The sequence below is a fragment of the Marmota flaviventris genome, chromosome 6 (genome assembly GCF_047511675.1).
Source record: "Marmota flaviventris isolate mMarFla1 chromosome 6, mMarFla1.hap1, whole genome shotgun sequence".
Taxonomy (NCBI): Eukaryota; Metazoa; Chordata; class Mammalia; order Rodentia; family Sciuridae; genus Marmota; species Marmota flaviventris.
In genome coordinates, this window is record NC_092503.1 from 118,619,927 (window position 1) to 118,630,429 (window position 10,503).

The following is a 10,503-nucleotide window of genomic DNA, read 5'->3' on the forward strand; positions in this document are numbered from 1 at the left end:
TGTCTCAAAATGAAAAATAAAAAGGGCTGTGATGTGGCTCGGTGGGTAAGCGCCCCTGGATTGGCCCAGTGCAAAAAGAAACGGAACTCAAACTTGAACTCTCAGAGGCCCAGAGAGTGGGCGCCAGCTGCCCCAGGGCTCCCGACTCTGGCTTTGAGGGGGCCTGAGGATTCGGGGCTCCACCCAGTTCCCAGGCGCTGCTGCTGCTGCTGCTGGTCCGGGCGCCACATTCTGAGACCCTTGGTTTTAACATCCGCACGGCCTGGAGGGAGGGGGCAAGTCCCCGGCCCTGGCCCCTTGGTCATCCTCCGTCCCTCCTGTCCTTTCCCTTCCTCCTCTGCCGCAGCACCTGGGTGACCTTCCACCTGTGTCTGGATGTGTGCTGAGCCTTGGGCCCACACATCACCCACTGTCCCCAGGAGCCTGGTGTCCTAGGGGACACCCACCTCTTCAGTCCCTGCCCCCCGAGCCGGGTGGTCTGATGCGGCCCGGGCAGCTGGCCGTGGGGGGCTTCTGAGTTGGTGCCAAGGCCAGCGGGGGCTGGGGGCCCTGGGGCAGCAGTGAGGAGGGGGCATCGAGATGCCGAGGGCCCTCTTGTTCTCTGGAGCCACCCGGTCACCCACCAGGAAAGCCCAGCACTGGGCACCACCCCAGAGGGCCGGGGAGCTGGGGGGCCCTGGGCAGCGCTTTCCAAGGAAGGGTGAGGCAGGGGGGGAACCAGGACGCGGGGGTGGGGGGGGTGTCTTAGAGCCGCTCCCTGTGACTCCATTCACACCCCGACAGCCCCTGGGAAGGGGAAGGGACAGCTCCCAACTTGCGGGGGCTCCTGTCTCCACCCTGGGGAGGGACTCTCTTGTCTCCCGGGGCTGGTGATGCAGGCAGCCTTCGGTGACCTCCTCCTTCCACACCCTGCCAAGGGCGGCATAGAAGGACAGGGGAGGTGAGGCTTGGTGGCAGAGTACCCACCTGGCATGGGTCCAACCCCAGCATGGAAACAAAAATCAACAAAATTTTAAAAGGCAGGATTTAAAAAGAAAAAAAAAAAAAAAACACCTTGGCTACAGCAGGAAAGATTCAGGTTAGATGAGCAGGACAGGCTGAACATCAAGGGCTCCAGTCCAGCCCTTCTTCTGCTCATCTGCCCAGTGGGGCTCCTCAGCCGTCGGGGGGACTGGCCGGTCAGAACCTCGGCTGCTCTGAGCCGGCCGCAGGGGAGGCGCTGCCCACGGCCCTCCTGCGCCTCCCACCTGGCCGAGGTTCCCGCCGGCCCTGGCCTCGCTGCCCAGTGACCCAGAAGCCCAGCCCCCAGGCCGGGCCCACTGCCCACCGGCCTCGTCCCTAACCGGCTTAGCGGCCCCGGGACGGTCCACGCTGACTCTGCCTCTCGTTCCGCAGGCGCCGCCGCCCGCCCGAGCCCCGGCGCCATGGGCAGCGCCAGCCCCAGCGCCGCGCCCCCCGGCTGCCTGCTGCTGCCCCCCGACGGCCTGGAGAAGGGGGCGGCGCCCGAGAGACGGGCCTGGAGCCCCCGCCGCCCGGCCACCCCCGACCAGGGCCTGTCCGCCTTCTACCTCTCCTATTTTGACATGCTCTACCCCGAGGAGGGGACCTGGGCCGCCAAAGGGCCCCCGGCCAGCGCTCGGGAGGAGCCGCCCGAGGAGCCCGAGCAGTGCCCGGTCATCGACAGCCAGGCGCCGGGGGGCGGCCTGGACCTGGTGCCGGGGGCGCTGGCCCTGGAGGAGCACTCGCTGGAGCAGGTGCAGTCCATGGTGGTGGGCGAGGTGCTCAAGGACATCGAGACGGCCTGCAGGCTGCTCAGCATCACCGCAGGTGAGCGGGCCTCCCTGGGCAGGGCAGGGCAGGGCTGAGGAGGGTGGGCACCACTGGACGGGATGAGGCCACCTGCCCCAGCCCCAGGCGGCCCCAGGGACGCTGGGACTCCTCACACAGTCAGCCCACAAGGCACATCAGCTGAAGCCAGGTCTGGGAGGGTTTCTGCCCAGTGTCCCCAGTGAATTCAGGCTCTGTCACCTGGCCCACCTCCTCTGGGATTCATCTCTGCTGTCCTCTCATTCACTCTGCTCCAGCGACACCAGCCTGTCTGCTGTTCCCATGACACTCACCACTTTGCACCTGCTGGTCCCTCACCATAGAATAATACTCTTCCCTCAAATACCTACTGGGCTCCTTCAGGTCCTGATGACAGACACCCCCTCAATGAGGCCTTCTCTGGTCCCTCTATTGGAATTGTTGCCCACAGCCAGGTGCAGTGGCACGCGCCCACAATTCCAGCAACTTGGGAGGCTGAGGCAAGGGGATTGCAAATTCAAGGCCAGCCTCAGCAACTTAGCAAGACCTTGTCTCAAAATTAAAAAAAAAAAAAAAAAAAATGAAAAGGATAGAGAATCCGGGGATGTAGTTCAGTTGTAAAGCATCCTTCAGTTCAACCCCCAGTACCAAGAAAGAAAGAAAGAAATTGCTGACTATGTTCTGACTCTCCTTATCTCTCATAGTTCTTTTTAGATCTCTCACAGCGGGCCCAACCGTCTGACATGCTGCTTCTTTCCTATCTTGTTGACTGTGTGTCCCCCACTATGATATGCACTCCACAAAGGCAGGGATTTTCCTCTGTTTCTTCATTTCCAGAGCCCTAGTTCCTAGGGTAGCACCCTCAACATAACAGATGCTCAATAAACAGCTGTGGAACAAATTCAACCACAGGTGCTTCTTCCCAGGCCAGCCCTGTTCTAGGCCTGGGGAACCGAGTGGTGACTTAACACAGAGGTCACTATGAGGTTCATGGACGAGCATGTGTGCGCCGGGCCTGGGGTGGTCATGGAGCTGATGCCGTGGGGCTCGTCCCTGGTGAATCGTCCCCCTGGCACTTTTGTTTGGGGGCTCACGTTTGAGCGTCCCTATTCACCCTGCAGCTTTCACAAGGGAAAGGGGGGTCGTCACACATCCCTCTGTCCCAGCCCTGCTCCCCAGCGTCCCACATGGTGCCCACACTCAGGGGCACCCCCATCTTACCATATCCAACACTTGTGCCAGCCCCGACGCAGAGCCTCTCCCAGGACGCCTCTTCCCCCATACCAGGCCTGGGAGGGACGCACTCTCAGAACAATGGGGACAGAAACAAATTGCTTTGACCTCGGGAGGAAAATGGGTTTATGAAGCGGGAGCAGCCTAGCCTGCAGGTCACCTGCTGGAGCACGGCCTCGGGCCATGGTGTTCCCTTGGATGCGTCCATCTTTGTACCCAGCCCGGGCTCCCTCCAGGGTAGTTCCCACGGGAGACTGGGACCTAGCCGGTGTGCCCCTCCTGGCCCGAGTCCTGTAGCTGCCCCATCACCGCCCTGCCCCCGTCACTTCTTTCTTCCACACACGTGCATTGAGCAGCTACTATGCAGCCCGCCCATTGTGAGGTGTTGGGTCAGTGTCCTTCTCTGTAAGATGACGGGGATGGTGTTGGGGTTGTCACCTGCATTCCTGGTTAGGTTTTCCTCTGGTCTGGGGAAGGCAAGAGGCGTCTAGGGAGAAGCTCTGGTGTCTCTAGCTTATTGTCACCATCCCTGCCAGGGCTGGGGCTGTCCTGAAAGGTCCTCTGGAGGCCGGAGGGGTCCGAGGGGACCGAGGCCTGGGTGAGAGGCCGGGCAGAGGCCAGGCCCTTCCCTGAGCCAAATTTGGTTCTCTGCCCAGCTCCTCCCCTGCGTCCCCTCCTTCCTGGGGTGCCTGCTTCCACAGGGCCCCCCCCCAGGCCTGTCTAAGTCTGGCTTGTCCCCATCCGAGGCACGCATGGCCCGAGGCCACAGTTTCCCATGGGTGAATCAGCTGTGGGTGGGGCACCCGTGGGTGGTGCCCAAGCCCGAGCTGAGGGGCCCTTCCCACGCAGACCCTGTGGGCTGGAGCCCCGGCAACGTGCAGAAGTGGCTGCTGTGGACCGAGCACCAGTACCGCCTGCCCCCCGTGGGCAGGGCCTTCCAGGACCTGGGCGGCAAGGAGCTGTGCGCCCTGTCCGAGGAGCAGTTCCGCCAGCGCTCCCCCCTGGGCGGGGACGTGCTGCACGCCCACCTGGACATCTGGAAATCAGGTGCGCGGCCGTGGGGCTCCCCTCGGGGAGCCAAGCGGGGGGTGCCGAGTGGGCGGGTGAGGCCAGGATGCTGCCAAGAGATGGCCCTGGACCGGGACCGCCCAAACCAAACCCCCCCTCTGAATCTCTACCCAGGGACAGGAGCCTCCCTGGGCCCCGGGCATCTCACCCACTTAGCAGCCCCAGCCTGGTGGGGGGCAGAGAGCTGTAGCCCACGGAAGGGAAAAGGTAGAAGGCTAGACCAGGGGACGCAGGGTGTCAGAGCCGAGGGTGACTGAGGACAGCGAGAAATCCTTCTTTTTACTTTTTAAAAATTTGTTTATTTTGCTTTATTTTCCATTAAAGAAGTCATGAAGTAACAAATGTGCACATTTAGAAAAAAAAAAATCGCAGTAAGCGGGCGGGGTAGCACACGTCTGTGATCCCAGCGACTCCAGAGGCTAAGGCAGGAGGAAGTTTGAGGTCAGCAATTCAGGAGGTTGAGGCAGGAGAATCACAAGTTTGAGGCCAGCCTCAGTAACTTAGGGGGACCTTCTTTCAAAATAAAAAAAAGAGAAAAGGTCTGGGGTGTAGCTCAGCAGTAGAACGTGGGCCTAGCATGTCCACAAGGCCCTGGTTCCAATCCCCAAGCATCATTGAAAAAAAGAAAATAAGGGCTGGGGCTCAGCGGCAGAGCGCTCACCTAGCACGTGCAAAGCCCTGGGTTTGATCCTCAGCACCCCATAAAGATTTAAAAAATAAATAAAAGTATTGTGTCCAACTAAACTAAAATATATATATATATATATATATATATATATATATATATATATATATATATTTTTTTTTTTTTTTTAAATCAAGACCATGATGAAAATAGTAAATAGTATATTTTGAGCGTAAGCCCCCCCCCCCCCCCCCCCCCCGCCCCGGCCTTAATGCTAAGTGCTTCCCAGTGGCAGCCACTGTCACCAGTTTCCGGGGTATCTTTCCTGAGAAAGTCTATGCATCTTCAAGCAAATGTACGAATGTAGTTTTAATGCTCAAAAAACAAACCCATGGGCTGGGGTTGTGGCTCAGTTGTAGCGCCCTTGCCTGGCACATGCGAGGCCCTGGGTTCGATTCTCAGCAAACAGATAAATAAATAAGTAAAATAAGGTCCACCAACAACTAAAACAGTATTTTAAAAAAATCCATAAGGAATCCTGTGGGTCACACTGCTCTTGGCTCCAGTGTGTCGGACCTGCTTCCCATCAGCAGACACACAGCTGCCCTGTTCCTTTGGTGGCCATTTGTCAACCCCTGCGTGTTTAAATTGTCCCCATCTCTTTGGACACCACTGTGTCCTGTGCAGATCAGCTCTTTGGAGGATGTGGTTCTTGCTCAGTGAGTCCGGACCTGTCCCTAGGGGCCTGCAATGAATACGGGGACCGGCCCCGCTCAGAACTCCATCAGAGACCCGTGCCTGCCCAGCCCAGGCCCCTGGTGGGTGGGTGGTGACCTCCTGGTCACTAGCCAGCTGCCTCACCCAGGAGAGACCAGAGGGCCAGGTGGAGAGCTGGGGGTGGCTCTGCTTGGTGCACTTGGCAGCTGGAGGGCAGGAGCTGGTGTTTACGATGCCCTGCGCTGAGCAAGGTGCAGACCTCACACCCACTCCAGGCCAGGCCTCCGCAGGGGTGCCCCGCCCCTCCAGGAAGAGGGAAGGCCCTCTGGGGGGTTCCGTGGCCCCTGCATCTCAGCACAGGCAGGGCCTCCACCTCCGGCTTAGCTCTGAAACCCTACCCTTCACCCAGCGGCTCCTGGAAAAGCAACCTGACTGTGCACGTTGGCAGGAGGCAGGGAGCCACAGGGACCCCCCATAATCCTACCCACACGCCTCCCTCCTCCCCTCTTGGGGCCTCTCCTGGGTCACCAACCTTCTCTCCCTGTCCCACAGCGGCCTGGATGAAAGAGAGGACCTCCCCGGGCGCCGTTCACTGCTGCGGTGAGCCAGGCAGGGCAGGGAGGCCCCGGGCGCGGGTGGGTTGAGGGGCCGCAGAGGCACAGATGGCTGCTGCTGCAGCTGCCCACTCATCGCCCCTCCCTGGCCACCAGCCTCCAACAGCGAGGAGAGCTGGACCGACAGCGAGGTGGACTCGTCCTGCTCCGGACAGCCCATCCACCTGTGGCAGTTCCTCAAGGAGCTGCTGCTCAAGCCCCACAGCTATGGTCGCTTCATCCGGTGGCTCAACAAGGAGAAGGGTGAGAGAGGGGGCGCCCTGGGGTGGGGAGGGGCTGCCCCACGTTCACCCTGGATACCAAACTTGCCACGGAGGGTCTGGTTGCCATGGTGACCTCATCTGTCTCCTGGTTAGACTCTGTCCTGTTTAGGATCCTCAGAAATTGCACAGTGCTTGCTGAGAAGGAGCCTCAGCCTTTGTCCTCAAAACATCACAGCGTCACTGAGGAGACTAAAGATGCCCAGGAACAGACACCATGTGCATCCCATATGGAACTTAACCCCTGAGCCACGTCCCCAGCTCTTTTTCTTATAGTTTAGAGACAGGGTCTCACTGAGTTGCTTAGGGCCTCCTTAAGTTGCTGAGGCTGGTTTTGAACTCAAGATCTTCCTGTCTCAGGCTTCTGAGCAGCTGGGATTACAGGCGTGTGACACCATGCCTGGCTGTAACTTGAATTTTCTAGCAGCTGCCTTTTGGAATATTTAAAAAGATGTAAATTTGGGGCTTGGGATGGATCCGATGTAGCATGCCTGAGGCCTGGGTCCCATCCCTAGCTCTGCAAAAAGAAAAGAGATATATGTAGACAGGAAAATAAAAACAGATTTGATTTTAATAATATAGGTTGTGCATCCCTAATTCAAAAATCTGAAATCTGCTCCCTCCAGGCCGCTGTGGGACAAGGAGAGGAGTTGGTGACTCAGGAGAGGCCCCAAGAGGGGAGGAGGGAGGCAGATTTGGGGTTTTCACATGAGGGATGTCCAGTGGGTAAAGTGTACGCCAATATTCCAAAATCCTAAAAACTCCAAAATCTGAAACAGTTCCGATCCCAAGAATTTCACAGGATGCTCGGCCTGTATTTAATCTGCTGGTGTAAGTTACTGTGATTTCAACGTGTAACAAACAAGCAATTTCTGAGGCATTGGGCTACGTCTTAAAACCTAGTGTGTCTTTCACACTCTGGGCACATCTCAATGTGGACAGCCACAGTTCAAGTGCTCAACAGCCACCAGTGCCTGGTGGCCACCGTATTGGACAGCGCAGGGCTAGATGGCGAGTGCGTGTGTCCCTCAACACCTAGAACCAAGGAGCCTGACTGTGGGAGGCTGGGCCTCATGGAGGCCTACCCTGACTGTGCCTGTGCTCAGTCACTTACAGAGAATCATAGTGTCCTGAGGATTTGGGGAGGGCACAGCCACACTCTGTCCTCAAGGGACCCACAGTCTTGTATGAAAAATAGCAGTGAAATGGGCTTTGTGGGGACCTTTTGGGGACTGTATTAAGAAGGAGGGGATCACTTGTGTCGGTCCAGGAAGACTTCAGAGGAGGGCAGAGGGACGAGCCGTGGTGGGGCAGTGCTCCTGCGCAGGGTGTGCTGGCCTCTGTGTGCACTGGAGACCAGGGACGAGCCCTGGGGACGCTCCCTGGAGAGGGCGTGCTGGCCGGGCCTGGGCCTGGGCCTGGGCAGGAGGGTTCAGGATGAGGACTGAGGGTGGTGACAATGGAATGCTTGTCCCGCGGGGCCCTTCCTCAGGCTCCTCTCTAAACACTGCTGTAAGGACTCCACCCCATGGTGGCCACTGCCACCCCCTCCCATAGACAGGGGCAAAGAGCCTCAGCAGGGCCAGGGCTCCAGCCTGGGGACTGCTCCAGACCTGCTCTCTGGCCACCCTTGTGTGGCTGGGACATCAGAGAACGGCAGAGGCCGTTTCAGGAGTAGGAAGTCCAGGGGGGTGGGTGACAGGGGCCCAGAGATCTTGCCAAGTGTGTCACAGACACAGAAAGGGGCCCAGCAGGGCTTCCAGGATCCTATGCCATCTCCACAACAGGAGTGGCCGGTGGTGACAAGGGCCAGACCCGCGGATCCCCAAAGACCCCACCAATTTCCCAGACCACACTGGGAGGCTGGAGCCTGCATAGACTCCTCGGCCATTCGTGGGGGCTGTGGCGCCTGTCCTAGGCTCCTTTAGTCCTCAGCAACACAGGGGCAGGGGTGTTACAGTCCCCGAAGCCTGCCCCCCCCCCCAGGCCTGGAGCTGAAGGGAGCCAGGGTCCCCGTTCCCTTGATTTGCAGACTGACCTGTTGATCTGGCCTTTTGCTGCTGTCCCCACACTCACACTGACTGTCCGTGGGCCCTTCTGCTCCCCCAGGCATCTTCAAAATCGAGGACTCTGCCCAGGTGGCCCGGCTGTGGGGCATCCGCAAGAACCGGCCCGCCATGAACTACGACAAGCTGAGCCGCTCTATCCGCCAGTATTACAAGAAGGGCATCATCCGCAAGCCCGACGTCTCCCAGCGCCTCGTCTACCAGTTTGTGCACCCCATCTGAGGGCTGCGGAGGGCCCAGGCCTGACACCACCCTCAGGGCCCTCTCGCCCGCCGGCCTCTGCCTCGGCCAGAGCCTGAGCCTGGGTAGAACAGGCGGGCGGTGTGCTGCTGGCCAAGGTCAGGGAGGGGATGGCCCCTCGATCCCAGGGCCACAGTGAGCTCTCCTGGACCCCTGGGTGGGGGTGCTTCCTCCTAGGGCCTCACTGCTCACGTGCGTCGTCCCCTGGAGGACAGAGGGAGAGGGAGAGCCTCCTTCCACCCAGCCTCTGACCCCAGAATTGCGGAGCAGAGCCCACAGAATGGCAAGGACTTGGCCAAGTTCACGTGCAGGGCTGCGCTTCTTCCTGCCACATCCCCTGCCACACCTCCGCACCGTGCCTCCGTGGTGCGTCCTGAGTTGGGGGGTCAGACGTGACCCCAGGAGTGGATAATAAAGACATGAGTGAACTGACAGGTCCCCAGTGTCGTGGAAGTGAATGGCGCAGCCTGGAGGCCATCTGCAGCCCAAAGGCTGTGGTCCCAGGGGCCTGGGGTGGTGGGGGAGGCTTCCTGGGGGAGGTGGCATTGGGCTGGCATTGCTGGATAGAAGCTGTGTGAGATGGACCGTGAGTCCCCAGGACCAGGGGAGTCTGGAACCGGCCACTTCATCTTTCCCTCCTGATGGGTTGAGGGCAGGAGGTAGGGCCGGGGCCGAGGGGGCTCCACCTGTGTCCTGTGGAGAAGGGGGGCGTCCTCTGCAGCCAGTGACAGTGGCAGGGAGCCCAGGGCCCTGATCTCTGCTAGGCCAACTGAGGCCGCCAGACCTGCAGCGTAGTGGACAGGGGAGAGGGGTGGGCACTTCAGTCCCTTTATGGGACACTGGCTCTGTGCAGATGGTAGGAGAGAGAGGTTGCTTCCTTGAAGTTTCTGTCCCCTGAAGGCCACAGCAGCACCATCCGCAGGGCTGTGAGTCCCAGTAAGAATCTATGAGAGCTGCGCCCATTGCCGGGGAGGGGTGTGGGCACCTGAGCTTATTTGGGGGGACACCAGCCCCACCGTCCATTCTTCTGAGCAAGTAGCTCCCTTAGCTTCTTTTTTGGTACTGGGGATTGAACTCAGGGCCACTCAACCACTGAGCCACATCCCCAGCCCCATTTTGTATTTTATTTAGAGACAGGGTCTTGCAGTTGCTTAGCACCTTGTTTTGCTGAGGCTGGCTTTGAACTCATGTTCCTCCTGCCTCCTGAGCCCCTGGATTACAGACATGCGCCACTGCACCCGGCTTCCCTTAGCTGCTGCTGCTTCTTCATATATATATACTGTACTTGGACACAATATCTTTATTTTCTTTATATGCTGAGGATCCAACCCAGTGCCTCACACATGCGAGGCAAGCGCTCTACCACCGAGCCACAGCCCCAGCCCTTCCCTTAGCTTCTTTATGCTCCGCCCACATTGACTCACCAGCTTATGTGTCCAAGCGTCTACCATGTGCCAGGTGTTCCTGCTGCTTTTTTTTTTTTTTGTCATTGACCGTCCCAATAAAGCTTTGAAGCAGAGTTCATGCCCCCATTTTGCAGATGATGCAACTGAGGCTCAGAGCAATTAAGCCACGGGCTTGCAATCACACAGCTGAGTAGCAGCAGAACCAGAAAGGGAACCTTGGTCCATCTCTCCCCAAGGACAGGGCTCTTCCTGTCCCTCCATCCTCCTGTTCCATGACTGCTCAGCATCCTCGGTGTCCACAGCCTCTGCCTCTGAGGCCAGGTTTCCAGAAAGCAAGCAGGAACGAGCGCCACCAGCCCACCAGGGTCAAGTCCTGCCCTGTCCCCTGCCTTCTGCCTCCAGCAGCTTCATTGTCTTCAGGAGAAGTTGACCTTGGCAGTGAGCAAACAGCACCCTGGCGTCTGCCAG

General features: G+C 58.9%; 1 protein-coding gene across 2 annotated transcripts; it reads left to right on the forward strand.

The window, feature by feature from the left end:
* Positions 1 to 1,424: 1,424 nt before the first annotated feature.
* Positions 1,425 to 8,611, forward strand: Spdef (SAM pointed domain containing ETS transcription factor). 2 transcript variants are annotated; one of them, XM_027943491.2, is made up of 5 exons: positions 1,425 to 1,827; positions 3,889 to 4,086; positions 6,002 to 6,049; positions 6,160 to 6,306; positions 8,433 to 8,611. In XM_027943491.2, the coding sequence occupies exons 1-5, from the start codon at positions 1,425 to 1,427 to the stop codon at positions 8,609 to 8,611; spliced, it is 975 nt and encodes a 324-aa protein (XP_027799292.1). The 2 variants fall into 2 exon arrangements, with proteins under 2 accessions (XP_027799292.1, XP_027799293.1); XM_027943492.1 differs by lacking the exon at positions 6,002 to 6,049.
* The last annotated feature ends 1,892 nt before the right edge of the window (positions 8,612 to 10,503 follow it).